Genomic DNA, 20,882 nt, shown 5'->3' with positions numbered 1-20,882 from the left:
CCCCGCCTCCCGCACTCACCGCTTTGAGATCCAGGACGCCGTCCTTGGCCTCCTGAAGCAGCGACACGAACTTGGTGGTGAGCAGTCCCAGGCTCTTCTCGTGCCTGCTGCTGCCGCCCCCGCCGCCCCCGAGAGGCGGCGGCGGCGGGGGCTGCGCCTGGGACTGCTGCGGCTGCGGCCGCTGGCCCTGCCCCTGGCCCTGCGGCGCCGGCTGCCCGGAGCCCGCGGGCTCGGCCGCCGCCATCGCGTCCCCGCGCCGCGGTGGTGCGGCCCCCGCGCTCGGCCACCTGCCGGGTCGGCTCCGCGGCGGCCGCTGCCGTCGCCGCCCGCCGAGGGCGGGACGAAGGGTCGCGGGCTCCTGCAAACAACAGGTGCGCTGCGCCCACCCGCCCGGGGGCCGCTCGGCGCGCCGGGCCTCCGCCCCCTCCCCGAGCCTGGGGACGCGAGAAGGAAGCCCACGATCGAGGGGAGGGGGAGTGGAAGCGAGAAGAAGGGGCGGCTAGGGGTGGGGACCCGAGTTTAAATGGCAGGAAGTGACGCCGCGGCCCGCCGTTGCTTGGAAACGCATTTTTCTGTAGGAAGGAGGGGCGAGCGGAGAGGAGGGCAGCGTCGGTGACTGGGTTTCACACTTGCCTCCCTGCTGTTGGCGAGCCGACCCCGGGAGCGGCGACCTCCCGCAGCAACGCCGGGAGGAAACAAGGGCTTCAGGGCAGGAAAAAACCCTGCCGTGTGGCCATCAATTTATGAGCCGCTGGGTCGGTGGAGCCACACGAGATTAGCCTTCGGTCACTTACCTTGATTGGGCGGTTTCTGCTGTCTGCTCTTTTCGAGCTTTAGGATCCTTTGCAAATATTTCAGTGACTCGGACCAAATGCAGGGTTATATTCCATAGATTATCTTTTTGGATTTGAAATACAGGAAAAACAGAATCATGGAATCATAGGTAGAGATACTGGGGTGTGGAGGGAGAGGTCCTGAATTGCTCAGACTCGCCGCTGGACTCCAGATCTCCTGCATTTAGAACAGTGTTCGTAATACCTTACTGGAACCAAATTATATTGTGTTATTTAGAATATTAGGCACCCGCAGGTTCTTGTGTTTCGTGATACCCCAAACTATTGATGGGAAATGGGATAACACACAGATCTGGGTAAAAGTTTTTTCTCATTTGATTACAAACTCTCGAGAGTCAGAACTAAATTTTAAATGAGTTGGTGTCACACACAACACTTTGGATATAGTAGATGCTCAATAAATATTAGGTGAATGAAAATTCCATATGATGGTAATTAATCAAGAAAGTTTCATGCAAGAAATATTTTAAATTTAAAATAACAATAAACTAGCAAAAAAGGGTCACTGGAATGAAGTGAAATAGCAGCATTAGCTAGTAAAACCGGACACACCATTTATAACAAAATATTTATGCTTCCAATTCATAGGTACAGAACTTCATTAATAACCAGACAACCTTTATTTAATCAAAGAACTCTATAAGCAAAACTTGAAATTAAAAACCTTTAGTAGGGCTTCCCTGGTGGCGCAGTGGTTGAGAGTCCGCCTGCCGATGCAGGGGACACGGGTTCGTGCCCCGGTCCGGGAAAATCCCTCATGCCGCGGGGCGGCTGGGCCCGTGAGCCATGGCCGCTGAGCCTGCGCGTCCGGAGCCTGTGCCCCGCAACGGGAGAGGCCACAACAGTGAGAGGCCCGCGTACCGCAAACTAAAAAAAAAAAAAAATCTTTAGTAAAACATGAAAAATTCAATTAATAAAACCACTCAATTTAAGTTATCTCAAAATGGGTTCTGCTATGTGATTTGGCATTAGCAAAATTATTATTTTACAAATTAAATTAATTTGCAAATTAGTTTTAATTTATTATTAATAAATTAATAGAATTAATAAATACAATAGTGTTTCTTAAGGAGGTTTTAGTTTTAATTTGAAGTGGTAACATTGTGCTATAGATGCAGGGACAGGAATTGATAAAAATAAAGTTGTTATTTTAAAAAACTTTTTTATATGTGTCTTAGCTTGGTCTGCCATAACAAAAATACCATAGACAAGATGACTTAAACAACAGAAATTTATTTTCTCACAGTTCTGGAGTCTGGAAGTTCGGATGCCAGCATGGTCAGGTTCTGGTGAGGCCTCTCTTCCTGGCTTGTAGACAGCTACCTTCTCTCTGTGTCCTCACATAGCAGAGAGAGAGAGAGCAAACAAGTTCTCTGATGTCTTTTCTTATAAGGGCACTAATCCCATCATGAGGGCCCCACTCTGTGACCTCGTCTAAACCTATACCTCTCGAAGGCTCTCTCTCCAAATGTGGTTAAGGCTTTAACATATGAATTTGGGGGAGACACAATTCGTTCCATAGCATGTAGTATTAAATCATAATAACTATTTTGGTAATTTTTTAATTGTTCTTTTTAATTTCAGTTTTTAAAGTTTTTCTACAACGCAGTTATTATTAATGATGCTAATAGGTCATTTGAAATTTATTTTGCAATATTTTTGTGTTTTTCACAATGAATTTTTCATTTGTTTAAACTCAGTAGGATTCAACTAAAACACATTCACAAGTTAGCAGCTATTTCAATTAGCCTTCAAAATCCTATGTCTGTCAGAGAAACTACAAATTACTTACACCAGTGGCTTCCGAACTTTAAGGAGAAAAATCATCTATGGTGTTTGTTAAAAATGTGATTCTTTTTTCCAAATTTCAGAGATTAAATCAGCATTTGATATGAGAATTTGACCTGGGAATCTGCATTTCTTCACAGATAGTTTCAGGTAATTCTCATGCACACAGTCACCCCTTTGAGAAACACTGAATAACACAATGAAAAATAATAAAATATATCATTTTTCCTAAAACTGCTAAAGATCAGAGCCTGATAATGCAAAAGTCTTTTTAATATTTTGAAACTTTTTGGAATTTCTGCTAATGAATTATTTTAAAATGTGATTTTTAAAAATCAGAATATAAATAATCTTTAAGAAACTGATATTGGTCACTGTTTGAAGTATATTACTCTGAATTTGATTTCTGTATCCTTTTGGCTATAAAGGAGACAACTCTAAATGGCTATCAATTGCTACACTAGTTCTTTGTACCAATTCTGACAAAAGCCTAATAATTCTTTCCATCAAAAGTTAGGACTCATAGCATATTCTCAAGAAGTAGGTAAGATTTTTGTGCACTAGAATAATCCAGTTAAACTAAACCGTATTGCATTGACCTATGTAGTACTAAATGCATGACAGTAATCCTTTGTTAAATTCAGACTAATTACACTGGATTAACTGGGCAAATATTATGATCTATTATAATATTGTTTATATGCTCCTGATTATATTTTCATTATTTTTATGCATTTTGGAAGTGCAGCTGCTTAGCCAATTCAGGAGTAGGAGGGAGAACTTCAGTGTTTTGAATTCGACGGAATGACTTATTAGCCCATAGTTCACTGGACTGAGTGTCACATTTGTGGAATTTCACATATGTTATTTTCATAGAAGTCCAGGATCAGTTTAATATATGTGCAGTTGTGTCATAATATAGTAGTTAACTATTCAAGAAAATTCAACCAAATTTTATTTTGTTCACTGATGGTGGCGTACTGATTTTCAAATGCATGAGCCTATCACTTGGAAGTGATAGGTTGGAACTTCCAACTCTCAGGTCTCCTTTGAGCTAAGAAACTTCATCAAAAGGCTGCTTACATCAGCTTTATTACTCCCTTGTTTAATCTGTTCTAAGTTAATGAAGATAAAATTTGGCTTTCTGTTTTTCCTTCCAAATCTTACAACACACAAACATCTATCTTATGCATTTTCAAGATTAAAAAAATTAGGTAAACACATATGTTTCAAGGATTATTAATCGTCACATTATGACAAACAACATTATTTTTTACCTACCTATAACCTGCATGGTATAGTAATAATATGATAGATAACCCAAAGACCTTGACTTCAGAAGTGTGTACCCTGTAAGCAGAAACGGGAAATGAAGATTACATTCAAACACCTATAGAAATATAATTCACACACATTAAAGAGATTTTAAATTTTATTTATTGACTTATACTCTACCTTATTGCCCTATCAAGGCAGCTTACCGAAAGAGGGAAGCTTACATTCAGAAGGCAGCTTACATTCAAAAATATGGCATGATATTAAAAGAAACAAATAGTTGCTTCTAAATCTTCTTGAAGAGTCAGACTGAAAATTCGAATTCTCATCTTCATTAAGTTAAAACTTACGATTTGATGTTGGGGTTTGAACTTCAACCACACATATTCAAATGTAAGAACAAGAGATCCAAGTTTGTTGTAACAAAAATAAACTCAACTAATATACACTAGAAGCTTCTATTTACTAACACCTGAACAGTCCTCTGACTGCTCTTGTGTATAAAAAGGGAAGGTAAATATGGTCAAACATTTACAGAAACTGTATGTCACTTAGACCTTCCTGAAAAATCAAGTTGCTCAGCAACTCTCCCACTGGAAACACTGTTGATAACACTGTTTTTTTGAAATTTCAGTAAGGTAAAAGTGTTTATCACTAAACTACCAAAGCAAGATGACTGCCGTGCAAATAATAAGCCATAGCATAAAGACCTCCTATTCACAATACATTGCCCTAATTAAGACACAAACTTAAAAATCATACGCTCTGATACAAACCCTTTGGTAACTAATACCCTGTGTCAACCTAGAGTTGACAATTTTTGAATTTATCACCGAGAGAGTAATTCTAAGTCAAAAGTGGTTTTATCAAAAGAATTTCTCACCAGTGAATGGTCCCCACATCATTCAATTCCTTGTGTAGTGTCACATCTATTCCCTAGAATGAAAAAATAAAGCACTCTAAAATAAATCCCTCAAGATAATGATTATAGGTACCCTAGAATTATCTAATGTTAATAAATGTACCATCCTATCTTGCTCTACTGTAATTGACTATTTTATTTATAAAAATACCTATTTATTTAATTATATGTGTGCCATTTATAAAAATTAAGGAATTTATTCAGCAAAAATTAAATTCAGACTCTCAGTGGATATCTCCCAACTAAGTCATGTTAGCCATACACATTACAAAATGAAATAATACATGCTTTTAGAATCTCTGAAAAAAAAATGTTTTGTAAACTGGAAAAAAAAACTACCTTTGGTATCTTTCCTCAGTCAGTAGATCATCCAACAATCTATCTGTCTTTTGTAATTGTGTGATATGCATATTACTAGTGTTAACAGAATGACTGTAGCTGATACATGGTAAATCTTTTGTTATTTTAATACTTTCATGATTAATTTAATGTGGATTAGGCAAAAATTAAAAATAAACATGACCAAAACATTAAACTAGTGATTTCATTTATGTTATTTAAGTTGTGGCTAAAAGAGATATTTAATTTTTAAAAGTAAGTCCATTTTTGGAAAACTGATAAGAAACTAATAGTTTGGGTAGTGTGAAACCCCAAAATCATGAAGGTGAAATTAATGATGTTATGCCAATTTTTATATGGTCAGTTTATTCAATGATCATAATCAGTTGAACTTTGGTAAACACTTATCTTTTAACTGACAGGAAGAAAACAATTTAGAAAACTTAAACTACTCTTGTAGTTTTTAGCCAATTATGCATCGCAAAGAATTTCCTCTCCAAGTTCAGAATTGTTATGTGGGTTTTATCAGTAAAGAGAGCAACTAGACAGATTTCATAAGATCAGTAATGTTTACAAAATAGTAGGTGATACCTGCCAGCATTGTTAACACTGAGTAGGAGGGAGAGTCCAGGATTTGAAAGTATAAACTAGTGTTCTCTTCACCACTGTCCAGAAGAAAATATCTTTCAGTCAAGAAGCCCCTCCCCACAAAGGTTTAAGGATAATGGAAAGAAGTGGTATAGACCAATCTTCAAAGTCTCCCACTGTGCCCTTACTCTCAGGGGACCACATCCTAAGAAAACAGACTCTAAAATCAAGACAGGTACATTACCAACAAATATAGCAGTATGTATATGGAAGTGAAAAACTGGGGAACAAAAATAAGATAATCCATTGAAAGTTGCGGCAGCTATGAGAACAGCCTACTGCAAGGTGGGAGGTGGTTGGAAAGCATATAACCATCAAGTGAGTCAAGAGTAATTATCTACTGTGGGCAGTACTGCCAGTCAGTAGTCAAAATCCTAGAAAGATATTGACAATTCTTATGATATTGAACTAGACTCCAAATTCTCAAGATTATAAGAACAACCATTTCCTTAGGTTTAAGTAAAAGGTATTCCAAGAATTTGATAAAATGGAAAATAAAAATCCAACCTCAATTATAAATCACATTCTTACTTAGATCCATGTGTATATAAGCAGACTACAGCTTATATACTTCTTGAAGGAAGTATAAGAAAAAATTCAGTTTACTTACAGATGTAACAACTATACTTCTAAATTCCTTTCCAAAACCTGGTAGGAGTCATGGTGGAAAACTGTACAGCAGCCCCTGGAAATGAGTGTTTTGATTTGGTGAGACTCAGGTTAAGACCCACAGACTGATCACCCTATATAATTTCCTCTAAGTATGTATATCAAACCAAAGAGAGTGGCCACGTGGGAAGGATGCTTACCCTTTCTTTAAAGCCTGAACATATCCTCAGCTAGATCCTGAGGTAAGGGTTGAGGGTGGGGATTGGTTCTAGCTTTTGTTTCATAAGTTCTAATAAATAGACGTTTGTTTCTTTTGCTTTGTAGGTGGCTGTATGCCTGATTCAATAGACCTCTCAAAGAGTGATAATGGGGTAAGAGATTTGGTAGGGAGCTCTAGAAAGGACAAGGTTTGAGCTATCTGATGGGAAGCAATTGGGTCAGACTGTTGACTTAGACCCAAGCTGTGCCACTGATGGTGGGAATAAGAGCATGACTGAGCTGTAATGAAAGAACTCAATCAGAATCTAGGCACCCTAAAACAGCTGTCTTAAATTTATGTACTCCCGAGGAGACACTTGGACAAAAGCAGTGGTTACATTCACTTAACATAATTGAGTCAATTACATTAATAAAATGTGCTTAGCTGGTCATATCTCCTTTGATCACTGTGATTCAAGCCATGTACATTAGGTGTAAGCAGCAATACCATCTCTCCAGAGGAAGTAAAAAATAGATAACTGAGGACCACCTTTGGTATTTCCACTCTATCTCCTTTCAATCCTCCAGTATGGCCAGCTGATAAATCATAAATCAGATGGAATATCAAGATTTCTTGATAAAAGTCTACCAATTGAATTAAGCAATCACAACTTTGGCAATGTTGCTCTCCCACCCCTATAAAATCTGGATTCACCTACTATTTGTCACAGATTTATTTACTGGGACTTTCAATGATGAGATCAACCTAAGGACATTACTATCATCAACCGCATTGATGATATTTAAATGTTAGTAGGATTTAATGAAGCAAGATATCAACTTCTTATTCACTAACATCTCAACAAAAAGGAGAAGGGATAAATTGTTATCCCTCCAAAAAACTTAGGGTCTTGCCATGTAAGTGAACATACTGGAATTCCAATGGATGAGAGAAGGTAGAATATCTTTCCTAATTATACTCCAGAATATTAAACTGAAACCTCTATCCTAACATCCCAACCTTGACGGAGCCAGCAGCCTTGAGACAGCATATCTTGGCCTTGGGAATTTGATGTGCTGTATGTACTAGTTAAGCTGGAAGTCTAGTAAATTTGAGTTGAGGTACTTTTTTTTTTTTTTTTTTTTTTTGCAGTATGTGGGCCTCTCACTGTTGTGGCCTCTCCCATTGCGGAGCACAGGCTCCGGACGCGCAGGCTCAGCGGCTATAGCTCACGGGCCCAGCCGCTCCGCGGCATGTGGGATCTTCCCGGACCGGGGCACGAACCCATGTCCCCTGCATCGGCAGGCGGACTCTCAACCACTGCCCCACCAGGGAAGCCCAAGCTGAGGTACTTTTAAATCAAGATTTTGGATTCAGGAATAAGCTTCAGTTGTAATCAACCCTTCTTAAGTCAGGTCCCATGACCCAGAAAGTCAAATAATTTTTTAAACCTCTAACATCTTTTCAATCATCTTTAGACAAAAGGCACGCACACACACACACACACACACACACACACACACACACACACACACACACACACACACACACACACACACACACACACACACAGAGAGAGCATGTGTCAATACAGAGCCCATTTCTGTATCACACAACGGCCTAAACTGCCTGTTATGAATTGAGGGCTCTTAGCTCTTCCTTCTCACAGATAAGTAAGCCTAGTACTCTAGCAGCTAGTAGAAATGGTATAATCAAGATTAGATAAATGGTAATAACTAGACAAGCTTGATGGAGCATGTGCTACCTTAGTGCACACTAAGGATTCCAAAATCTTCCTGAAGTGTCCCTTCATATTATATCATCTATTTTAACAAATTGGGATCAACCACATGCTGAGCTCATCATCAGGCAAAAAACTTGATGATTTATGAATGGGGCTGACTGATATTTGGCTGAACAATATCTATGGATCACAGTTGATTTGTATCCTCACTTTTACCTATCCACGCAATATTAAGGAACTACTCTTTCCTCCAGGAGGTTGAAGTAGACAAAAGTCTCCTTGATAATTAGCTTGACAGTGACTACTGTGGACAGGGGACTTTTAACGGGAAAGAAGTGCACATGGCCATCTACCACCAACAGTATGGTCAGAGGTGAAATATCAAGTATCTAATCGTTCAGAGAAGAAATCCAGGCTGGTGTGGCCATCAAAGCCATTCTTTAACATTGACATACACATCATAGGGGGTACATATTAGTAGAGACTTACTATAAGTGAGTTTATAAATATTATTTATAATTAATGGCCACCAGAAATTATCAACTTATTACTCGCCATATTGAATGAGTTGAGAACTATTCTTTCCTTCTCTCTTTTCTGAAAGAGTATGGCTATGGACTGATTTTATTTATTTTTAAAATATTTTACAGAATTCACTGGCAAAGCTGTCTGAACCTGAGCTTTTCTTTGTAGGAATTCAGTTTACTTATTATAGGTTTATTCAGATATTCTATTTTTTCTTGAGTCAGTTTTGGTAATTTGTATCTTTTCAAAAATTTGTTCAACTAAGTCATCTAATTTGTCAGCATAAAGTTGTTAATCATATTTCTTATAATCCTTTTTAGCATCTTTAGAGTCTGTAATGCTGACCCTTCTTCATTCTTGATTTTAGAAAATTTTATTCTCTCTTCTTTATTGCCCAGAGTTGTTAAAAGTGCATCATTTTTTGAAAATATTTTCAAAGAACCAACTTTTGGTTTGATTGCTAGTTTCTCTATTGCTTTTTTTTGTTTCTTTTCTATTTGATTGATTTCTGCTCTGAGATTTAATATTTTTATCCTTGGGGTTAAGTGGATCTTCTTTTTCTGGTTTCTTTTCTTTCTTTCTTTTTTTTTTTTTGGCTGCATTGGGTCTTCGTTGCTGCATGCCGGCTTTCTCTAGCTGTGGCGAGCAGGGACTACTCTTCGTTGCAGTGTGTGGGCTACTCATTGTGACGGCTTGTTGCAGAGTACATGCTCTAGGCACAGGGGCTTCGGTAGTTGTGGTGTGCGGGCTCTAGGGCATGCAGGCTTCAGTAGCTGTGGTGCGCGGGCTCAGTACTCGTGGCACACGGGCTTAGTTGCTCCGCAGCATGTGGGAATCTTCCCGGACCAGGGATCAAACCCGTGTTCCCTGCATTGGCAGGTGGATTCTTAAACACTGTGCCACCAGGGAAGTCCCTTTCTGATTTCTTAAAAAGGAAACTTAAATTACTGATTTGAAACATTTCCTTCTTTCTAACATAGGCATTTAAATCTATAAATTTCTCTCTAAACATTGTTTTGCTGCATCCCATAATGTTTTCCATGTTCTATTTTCATTTTCATCCAATTCAAAATATTTTCTACACTTTGTGATTTTTTTTATTGAGATATATTTGATTTACAATATTATATGTTTCAGGTGTACAACATAGTAATTAATTTTTAAAAAGGTATTATATTCCATTTATAGTTATTATAAAATATTGGCTATATTCCCTATGTTGTATAATATATTCTTATAGTTTATTTTATATATAGTAGTTTGTATCTCTAATCCTCTACTCTTATCTTATCTACCCCCCTTTCCTCTCCCCACTGGTTACCACTAGTTTGTTTCTATAACTGTGAGTCTGTTTCTATTATGTTATATTCCCTAAGTTTGTTTTATTTTTAGATTCCATATATGTGATACCATAGCAATATTTGACTTCCTCTGCCTAACTTATTTCACTAAGCCTAATATGCACCAGGTCCATTCATGTTATTAAAAATGTCAAAATTTCATTCTTTTTTATGGCTGAGTAGTATTCCATAGTAAATATATTCCATATTGTCTTTATCCATTCATCTAGTGATGGACACTTAAGTTGCTCCCCTATTTTGGCTATTGTAAATAATGCTGCTATCAACATTGGAGTGTATGTATCTTTTAAATTAGTGTTTTCATTTTCTTTGGATATATACCCAGGAGTGGAATTGCTGGATCATATGGTAGTTTTATTTTTAGTTTTTTTAAAGTATGTATTTATTTTTTATTTATTTATTTTGGCCATGCTAGGTCTTAGTTGTGGCATGTGAGCTCTTAGTTGTGGCATGTGGATTTCTTAGTTGCAGCATGTGGACTCTTAGTTGCAGGATGCATGTGGGATATGGTTCCCCAACCAGGGACCCCTGCATTGAGAGCGCAGAGTATTACCCACTGGCCCACCAGGGAAGTCCCTATTTTTAGTTTTTTGAGAAACCTCCAAACTGATTTCCACAGTGGCCACACCAATTTACAGTCCCATCAACAGTGTACATGGGTTCCCTTTTCTCTACATCCTTGCCAATATTTATTATTTGTGATCTTTTTGATGATAGTTTATTCTGGCAGGTGTGAGGTGATATCTCATTGTAGTTTTGATTTGCATTTCTCTGATGATTATTGATGTTGAACATCTTTTCATGTACCTGTTGGCCATCTGTATGTCTTCTTTGGAAAAATGTCTATTCAAATCCTCTGCCCATTTTCTAATCAATGGTTTGGCTGGTTGTTTGTTTGATATCAAGTTGTATGAGCTGTTTATATATTTTGGATATTAACCCCTTATTGGTCATATCACTTACAAATATTTTCTCCCATTCAGTAGGTTGTCTTTTCATTTTGTCGATGGTTTCCTTTGCTGTGCAAAACCATTTACATTTAGCTAGGTTCTATTCACTAAATTTTGCTTTTGTTTACTTTACCTTAGGAAACAGATCAAAACAAAAATATTGCTATGATATATGTCAAAGAGTGTTCTGCCTATGTTTTCCTCTAGGAATTTTATGGTATCTGGTCTTACATTTTGGTCTTTAATCCATTTTGAGTTCAGTTTTGTATGAGAAAATATTCTAATTTCATTCTTTTACATGTAGCTATGATATATGTCAAAGAGTGTTCTGCCTATGTTTTCCTCTAGGAGTTTTATGGTATCTGGTCTGATATTTAGGTCTTTAATCCATTTTGAGTTCATTTTTGTATGAGAAAATGTTCTAATTTCATTCTTTTACATGTAGCTGTCAAGTTTTCCCAGCACGACTGACTGAAGAGATTGTCTTTTCACCATTGTATGTTCTTGCCTCCTTTATTGTAGATTAATTGACCATAAGTGTGAGAGTTTATTTCTGGGTTCTCTAATCTGTTCCATTGATCTATGTGTCTATTTTCTGGGCTAGTACCATACTGTTTTGATTATTGTAGCTTTGTAGTATAGTCTGAAGTCAGGGAGCATGATTCCTCCAGCTCTGTTCTTATTCCTTAAGATTGTTTTGCCTATTCAGGGGCTTTTGTGTTTTCATACAAAATTTTAGATTATTTGTTCTAGTTCTGTGAAAAATGCTGTTGGTATTTTGATAGGTGTTGCATTGAATCCATAGATTGCCTTGGGCAGTATGGTCATTTTAACAATATTAATTCTTCCAATCCATGAACATGGTTTATCTTTCCATCTGTTTTTGTTGTTTTCAGTTTCCTTCATTAGTGTCTTATAATTTTCTGAGTACAGTTCTTTTTACCTTTTTAGGTAAGTTTATTTGTAGGTATTTTATTCTTTTTGAAGCAATGGTAAATATTGCTTCCTTAATTTCTCCTACTGATTGCTTGCTCTTAGTGTATAGAAATGGAACCAATTTCTGTATATTAATTTTGTGTCCTGCAACTTTAACAAATTCATTGTGGAGCTGTAGTAGTTTTTTGGAGGCATCTTAAGGAATTCTATAGCATAATGTCTGCACAAAGTGACAGTTTTATTTCTTCCTTTCCAATTTGGATTCCCTTTATTTCTTTTTCTTGTCTGACTTCCATGGCTAGGACTTCAATACTATGTTGAATAAAAGTGAAAGTGGTGAAAGTGGGCATCCTTGTCTTGTTCCTGACCTTAGAGGAAATGCTTTCAGTTTTTCACTGTTGAGTATGATGTTAGCTGTGAGCTTATCACATATAGCCTTTATTAATTATACTGAGGTATGTTCCTTCTATGCCTAATTTCTGGAGAGTTTTTGTTATAAAAAATGTTGAATTTTATCAAAAGCTTTTTCTACATCTTTTAAATCATCATATGGTTTTATCTTACAGTTTGTTATTGTGGTTTGTCCCATTGATTGATTTGTGGATATTGATAATCTTTGCATCCCTGGGAAAAATCCCACTTGATCATGGTGTATGATCCTTTCAAAATATTGTTGGATTTACTTTGCTAATATTTTCTTGAGTATTTTTGCATCTATGTTCATCAGGGATATCGGGCTGTAATTTTCTTTTTTGTGATATCTTTGTCTGGTTTTGGTATCAGTGTGACACTGGTCTCATAGAATGAGTTTGGAAGCATTTGTTTCTCTGTAATTTTTTTGAATAGTTTGAGAAGGATAGGTGTTAGCCCTTGTCTAAATGTTTGGTAGAAGTCACCTGTGAAGCCATCTGATCTTGGACTTCTGTTTGTTGGGAGTTTTAAAATTCCTGATTCAATTTCATTACTGGTAATTGGTCTGTTCCTATTTTCTAATTCTTCTTGGTTCAGTCTTGGGAGATTGTACACTTCTAAGAATTTGTCCATTTCCTCTAGTTGTCCATTTTGTTGGCATATTGTTGTTAATAATAGTCTCTTATGATCCTTTGTATTTCTGTGGTGTTGGTTGTAACTTCTCCTTTTTCATTTCTGATTTTATTGATTTGGGCCCTCTCTCTTTTTTTCATGATGGCTAGAAGTTTATCAATTTTGTTTATCTTTTCAAAGAATCAGCTTTAAGTTTCATTGATCTTCTCTATTTTTTTAGTCTCTGTTTCATTTAGTTCTGTTCTAATCTTTATGCATTCTTTCCTTCTACTAACTTTGGATTTTGTTTGTTCTTCTATTTCTAAATCCTTTAAGTGTAAGGTTAGTTTGTTTATTTGAGATTTTTCTTGTTTCCTTGGGTAAGCTTTTATCACTATACACTTGTCTTTTAGATCTGCTCTTACTGCAACCCATAGCTTTTGGATCATTGTGTTTTCATTTTCATCTTTCAGACATTTTTTTGATTTCCTCTTTGATGCCTTCAGTGATCTATTGGTTGTTTGATAGCATATTATTTAGCCTCCACATGTTTGTGTTTTTTGCAGGTTTTTTTTTCTTGTAGTTAATTCCTAGTCTCATAGCATTTTGATTGGAAAATGTGCTTGATATGGTTTCAGTTTTCTTAAATTTACCAAGGCTTGTTTTGTGGTCTAGCATGTGGTCCATCCTGGAGAATGTTCTATGTGCCTTTGAAAAGAATGTGTATTCTGCTGCTTTTAGATGGAATGTTCCATGTATATCTATTAAGTTCTTCTGATCTAATGTGTCCTCTAAGGCCAGTATTTCCTTATTGATTTTCTATCTGGGTGATCTGTCCCTTGATGTAAGCAGAGTTTTAAGTCCCCTACTATTATTGTGTTACTGTCAATTTCTCCCTTTATGTTAGTTAATGTTTGCCTTATGTATTTAGGTTCTCCTGTGTTGGGTGCATATGTATTTACAGTTGTCATATCTTCTTGGATTGATCCCTTCATCATTAAGTAATGTTCTTCTTTGTTTCTTATAACAGTCTGTTTTAAAGTCCATTTTCTCTGATATTTGTATTGCTACTCCAGCTTTCTTTTGATTCCCATTTGCATGGAATAATTTCTTCCATGCCCTCACTTTCAGTCTGTGTGTCTTTAGATCTGAAGTGAGTCTCTGGTAAGCAACATATATATGGGTCTCATTTTGTATTCATTCAACCACTCTATGTCTTTTGATTGGAGCATTTAGTCCATTTACTTTTAAAGTAATTATTGATATGTATGTTCTTATTGCCATTTTGTGAATTGTTGTGGGATTATTTTTGTGGGGTTTTTGTTGTTGTTCCTTTTGTCTTCTTTTGTTCTATTCTCTTATGATTTGGTGTCTATCTTGAGTGTTATACCTGGATTTCTTTCCTTTTTGTGTGTGTGTTATCTATTATAGATTTTTTGTTTTCCTTGTTTCCTTATTCTCTCTTTATCTTTAATTATCTATATTCCTTATAGATTTTTTGTTTTCCTTGTTTCCTTATTCTCTCTTTATCTTTAATTTTTCCATTTTAATTACAATGTGTCTTGGTGTTGTTCCTCTTTGGGTTAATATTGTTTGGGACTCTCCATGCTTCCTGGACTTTGATGTCTATTTCCTTTCCTAGGTTAGGACATTTTTTAGCTATTATGTCTTCAAATATGTTCTCAGTCCCTTTCTCTCTCTCTTCTCCTTCTGGAACCCCAATAATGCAAATGTTAGTAGACTTGATGTTGTCCCAAAGGTCTCTTAAACTGTCTTCATTTCTTCTCATTCTTTTTTTTGTTTGGCGTCAGTGATTTCCATTACCTTGTCTTCCAGCTTGCTGATCCTTTCCTCTGTATAATTTAGTCTACTGTTGATTTCATCTAGTGTATTTTTTATTTCAGTTATTGTAGTCTTGGTCTTTGTTTGGTTGTTATTTGTATTTTCTAACACTTTGTTGTTAAATACTTCTAACTTCTCAATCTGTGCATCCACTCTTCTACTGAGTTCTTTGATCATCTTTACAATTGTTACCCTGAACTCTTTCCCAAGTAGATTGCCTATCTCTATTTCACTTCTTTTTCTGGGGTTTTATCTTGTTCCTTCTTTTGGAACATGTTCCTCTGTCACTTTATTTTGCCTAACTTGCTGTTTTTATTTCTATGTATTTGGTAGTTTGGTTACATTTTCCAGCCTTGCAGCAGTAGCCTTTTGTAGGAGATGTAGCTATGCATCCCAGCAGTGCACTCCACTCTTGTTACAAGAGCTATATGCTCTAGGGGTGCCCCCTATGTGGGCTGCTTGGGTCTTTCTGTGGTGGTGGGCTGACTACTGTGGGAAGTCTGGTAGGCCTGGCTGGTCCCTGGTCCAGTTGGTTGCCAGGCCCTCCTTGTTTGGAGGCTGCTGACCATTGGTTTTTGAGGCTGTGTCATGAGGTAGCTGGTGGTGGAACCCCAGACGGCTAGTACTCGCTCACTGATGGGCTGTCAGCTTCCAGGAGATCTCAGGGTTGGTTCCTGCCCAGTGGTGGGTGAAGCCATGTCCTGGAGCTAGTGATGACCTACCCATAGGCAGAGCGATGTCCTGAGTTCTGCCTGCAGGGCCCAGGGTGTCCCAGAGCTGTTATTGGATGGGAGTGGTTCCTGACACCCCTGGGTGTGGGGTCTGGGGTATTCTGAAGCTTGGGTTGGCCTGCTGGTGGGCAGGCCCAGGGCCCAGCCAGTCCCAGGGCTGGGGCTGGGCTGTTGGTGGGTGGGCTGGGTCCACAGGCTGTGGGGCTGCAGTTGTCCTGGGGCTGGTGTCTGCCCTCTGGTCTGTGAGACTGATCCCAAGGCTAGAGCAGGCTCATGGGTAAGTGAGGCCAGGGATTCTGGGGCTGGTGCCTGCCCACTGGTACGTGGATCTGGATACTAGTGTCTCTGGTTGCAGGACCCTGGGGTCCCAGGTCTAGGCCTGCACACTGGTGTGTGGGGACAAATTCCTTGGCCCTCTGTTGGCAGGGTCATGTCCAGGGGAGGCTGTGGGCTCAGTGAGTCTTAAGGCAGCTTCTATGCTGGTGTGTGTGTGCAGGGGGCTTTGTCCCTGCTTACTGAGTTGTCCCAGTGTTGGTGACTATAGACTGGTGCATGGGGGCAGGGCTGGGTCCTGAGGCTTATGAGCTAAGAGGGAAGATTCCAAGTTGGCGCTTGCCAGCACCAGTGTCCACGTGGTAGAATGAGCTCCCTCAAATGGCTGTCCCAGTGTCTATGTCTCTAGGGTGAGCTCAGTTGCCTCCTGCCTTTCTAGTAAACTCTCTAACATAAGTAGGTTAGGTCTCACCCAGGCTCCTTTCAAACCACTGCTTTTGCACTGGGTCCCAGAGTGTGTGAGATTTTGTGCATGCCCTTTAAGAGTGCAGTCCTTTTATGTTTCTCAACCTTGGAGAAGTGGCCCTCTGTAGGAGATGTCCTATGCATCCCAGCAGTGTACTCCCCTCTTGTCACCCAATGGCTAGGGACCAGCTGGTCCCAGGATAGTGTCTGGCCTGCATTTGTGGACTCTGTCTGCAGCCTGTAGGACTTTAGTTTTCTTGCTTCTGGTGTCTGCCCCCTGGTGGTTGAAGCTGGTCTGGTCTAGAGACTTGTGCAGGCTTCTAAGCAGGAGGGGCTGGTGCCTGCCCCCAAGGGGCTGGAGTTGGTCTTGGTCCTCTGGTGGGCAGGGCCATGTCTAGGGGCGTGTCTAGAGGTGTCTGTGGGCTCAGCAAGTCTTTAGGAGCCTGTCTGCTGATGGGTGGGGCTGTGTCCCCACTCAGTTTGTTTGGCCTGAGGCATTCCAGCACTAGAGCCTACAGGTTGTTGGGTGGGGCCAGGTCTTGGTGCTAATGACCCAAGCAAGATGTCTCCCTCCAGTGAGAGTTCATATAGATGAACGCTCCCCCATATCTCTGCCATCAGTGTCTATGTCCCCATGGTGGGCAAGAGCTGCCCCCCACCTCTCCAGGAGATGCTTCAAGACCGGCAGGTAGGTCTGGCCCAGGCACCTATCAAATTACTGCTTTTGCCCTTGGTCCTGGTATGCATGAGATTTTGTGTGCCCTGTAGGAGTGAAGTCTCTATTTCCCCCAATCCTGTGGAGCTCCTGCAATTAAGCCCCGCTGGCCTTCAAAACTGAATGCTCTGGGAACTCCTCTTCACAGTGCTGGAACCCCAGGCTGGGGCTCAGAACTCTCATTCCTGTGGGAGAACCTCTGTAATATAATTATTCTCCAGTTTGTGGATCACCCACGCAGGGGGGATGAGATTTTATATTATGAGTCTGCCAGTCTCATTGTGGTTCCTTCTTTATGTCTTTAGCTATAGAGGATATGTTCTGGTAGGTTTCAGTCTTTTTAAATGATATTTTCTGGTAGGTTTCAGTCTTTTTAAATGATGGCTGTTCTGCAGATTTTTGTTATTTTTGTGTGCTCCTGAGAGGAGGTGAGCTTAGGGTCCTTTTACTCTGCCATCTTGGCTGCTGTCTCTCTGTACCTTTCTAGTAAGATTTTAAATGAAGAAGTGTGAGTTTTCCAACTTTTTCAAGATTGATAGTCTAGGTCCCTTGAATTTCTGTATGAATTTTAGAGACCATGTTGTCAATTTACGCAAATAAGCTAGCCGAGATTTTGGTAGGGATTGCATTTAATCTGTAGATGAATTTGGGGAGAATTACCACCTTAAGTCTTCCAATCCATGAATATTGTCTTCTTTGTTTCCTTTCAACCATGTTTTGTAGTTTTCAGAGTATGAGATTTGCACTTCTTTTGTTAAATTTATACCTAAGAATTTTATTCTTTTTGATTCTATTGCCTATGGAGTTCTTTTTTATTTTAAACCACTGTATTAAGGTATGATTGACATGCAAAAGCTGTACATAGTCTGTACAATTTGATGAGTGGGAGTAAGTATAAACTCATGAAACTATCACCATCATTAAGGCCATAAACATATTCAACAACTTCCAGTTTCCTCCCACCCTTATTATTATTATCATTTTCTTGTGCTCATTCCTGATTTTAGTAATTTGAGCCCTTTTATCCTGAATTAATTTAGCTCAAGGTTTATTTTGTAGATTTTTCAAAGTCAAAATTTTAGGTGCACTGATTGTGTTGCTTTTCTATTTTCATTAATTTCTGCTCTAATTTTTATTTCCTTCAGTCTGTCTGCTTTGGCTTTAGTTTGCTCCACTTTTCCCAGTATTTATAGGTGGAAGGTTAGGATATTAATTTCAGGTTTTTCTTCTTTTTTAATGGAGTTGCTTGCAGATAAAAATTTCCTTCTGACAACTACTTTAGTTACATTTCATAAATTTTGTTATTCTTTTCATTTCCATTCACCTCAAAGAATTTTTCTAATTTCCCTTGTGATTTCTTCTTTGATCCAGTACTTATTTAGGAGTGTGTTTAATTTCCACATAATTGTAAATTCCCCAAATTTGTTATTCCTTCCTAATTTCAGTTTGCTGTGGTCACAGAGCATACTTTGTGTGATTTCAATACTTCTAAATCCATTGAGGCTTGCTTTCTGACCTTCCATCTAATCTATACTGCAGAACGTTCCATGTGCACTTCAGAAGAATGTAAAGATTCTGCTGTTGTTGAAAGCATCCTGCAGATGTCTGTTAGGCCTAGTTGGTTTACCGTGTCGTTGAAGTCTTCTGTTCTCTTGTTGATCTCATGCCTCATTGTTCTATCCATTATTGAAAGTGAAGTATTGAATTTTCTGTTACTGTTGAATTACCTTTTTTTCCCTTCAAGCCTGTCAGTTTTGCTTCATGAATTTTGGGAATATGCCAGTAGGTACATCCATGTTAATAATTATTATACATTCCTGATAAATTGACATTTTATCATCTTTCCTACTAGTACATTTTTGTTTCAAAGTCTATTTTGTCTGATATTAGTATAGCCACTCCATCTTTCTTATGGTTGCTATTTACATATCTTTTTCTGTTCTTTTACTTTCAACCTATTTGCATATTTGAAAGTGTCTTGTAGGCAACACACAGCTGGATCTTGTTTTCTTGTCTATTTTTGTCTTTTGGATTATTTAATCCAGTCACACAACATAATTATTGATGTAGTTGAATTATACATGAGGAACTTATTTCTGCCATTTTTTGTTTTCTAAATATCTTGTCTTTTTTATTGCATTTAATAATTGCTTTATACTTTATTGCTCTACTTCTGCTTCTTTTGTATTACACAAATATTTTCTAGTATAACATTTTAATTCTATTTTTTAGTTATTTATTTTGAGTTACTTCCTTAATGGCTTCACAAGGGCTTATACCTACCTTATCAGAATATACAACAGATTTATACTAACCCAGTTTCAATGAAATATAGAATCTTCTATATAGCTCTATTCTCTTCCTCTTTTTGTGCTTTCTGTTATACATGTTACATCAATTTTATAATTGCAACTGTTTTTATAGTTGTTTTATATAACTTAAAGTCTAAGAAGAGCAAATATATATAGTTACATTTTCATATTTATTACTGGTGTCACTTGTTCCTATGATTTCAAGTTACTGTCTCCTGTTACTTCCTTGCTTCCGTACAGCTTTGCTTTCACCCACCTTTGTGCTGATATTGAGAAATATTACATTTTGTTTTACTCCCAATAATACAATTATACACATTGTTTTACATATTTGCTTTTTTAATCAGCTAAGGGATGAAAGGAAAAGAAATATGTATTTATATTCTTTTATAATTACCTTTACTGGTGTTTTTTTCTTCTCATGTGTATTCAAATTACTCTCTAGGGTCACCTTCTGAAAGGATCTGAAGCCTTAAGAACTTCCTTCAGCCTTTGTTGTAAGGTGGGTCTGGTAGGAACACATTTTCTGTTACCTGGGAATGACTTTATTTTGGTTTCATGTTTAAAAGATAGTTTTGTGGGATATAAGATTCTTAGCTAATTTTTTTTGAGTACTCTGTCAGCCCACTGCTTCTAGTCTCATTTGTTTTGCATTTATTCTGAGGGATAATATTGTTGGATGTAGAATTCTTTTTTTTTGTTTTTTTTTGCGGTACATGGGCCTCTCACTGTTGTGGCCTCTCCCATTGCAGAGCACAGGCTCCGGACGGGCAGGCTCAGCGGCCATGGCTCACGGGCCCAGCTGCTCCGTGGGGGATCTTCCCGGACCGGGGCACGAACCCGTGTCCCCTGCATCGGCAGGCGGACTCTCAACCACTGCGCCACCAGGGGAGCCCTGGATGTAGAATTCTTGATTTACTGTTCCTTTTCTTCCTGTACCTAAAATATGTCTTTCACTGACTTCTGGTCTCCATTATTTCTGATGAGAAGTCAACTGTTAGTTATATTGTTTCTTTATATGAAATAAATCATATTTTCTCACTGCTTTCAAGATTTTCCCAACAGTTTGACTCTTAAGTGTCTAGGTGTGGTTCTCTTTGTGCTTATCCTGGGTTTTACTGAAGTTCTTGAATCTGTAGGTTAATCTTTTTCATCAAATTTAGTAAGTTTTCAGCTATTATTTTCCCCAATATTTCTTATGTCCTCCCCTCCTCCACAGACTCCCATTACATATATTGACATGCTTGATGTCCCACGGATTTCAGTATAAATCTTGCCTATAACAAAATGGGGCCCTCTCTTTACATTTTTTCTGATTCCATTTAATTTTCAAAACTTAGTTCACTGGCTATTAGTTAAGAATTAGGTATT

The 20,882-nt window shown here is 38.3% G+C and overlaps 1 protein-coding gene and 1 long non-coding RNA gene across 4 annotated transcripts in view; one reads left to right on the top strand and one right to left on the bottom strand.

Moving 5' to 3' along the window:
• Positions 1–279, bottom strand: part of E2F5 (E2F transcription factor 5) — a 28,673-nt gene extending 28,394 nt beyond the window's left edge. For both annotated transcript variants that reach the window (XM_033439820.2, XM_004276156.3), the window contains exon 1: positions 20–279. In XM_033439820.2, coding sequence (XP_033295711.1) covers positions 20–244 — 225 coding nt within the window. In that variant the 5' untranslated portion in view covers positions 245–279. The remainder of the gene's footprint in view (positions 1–19) is intronic.
• Positions 254–20,562, top strand: LOC125961782 (uncharacterized). 2 transcript variants are annotated; one of them, XR_007472786.1, is made up of 4 exons: positions 254–371; positions 2,726–7,982; positions 19,957–20,013; positions 20,264–20,562. It is a non-coding gene; the product is annotated as an uncharacterized LOC125961782 (long non-coding RNA). The 2 variants fall into 2 exon arrangements; XR_007472787.1 differs by lacking the exon at positions 2,726–7,982 and having other exon boundaries at positions 261–371.
• Positions 20,563–20,882: the final 320 nt, after the last annotated feature.

The sequence above is a fragment of the Orcinus orca genome, chromosome 17, assembly GCF_937001465.1.
Source record: "Orcinus orca chromosome 17, mOrcOrc1.1, whole genome shotgun sequence".
Lineage (NCBI taxonomy): Eukaryota > Metazoa > Chordata > Mammalia > Artiodactyla > Delphinidae > Orcinus > Orcinus orca.
The sequence above is the reverse complement of the archived record's forward strand: the minus strand, read 5'-3'. Positions and strand labels throughout refer to the sequence as shown.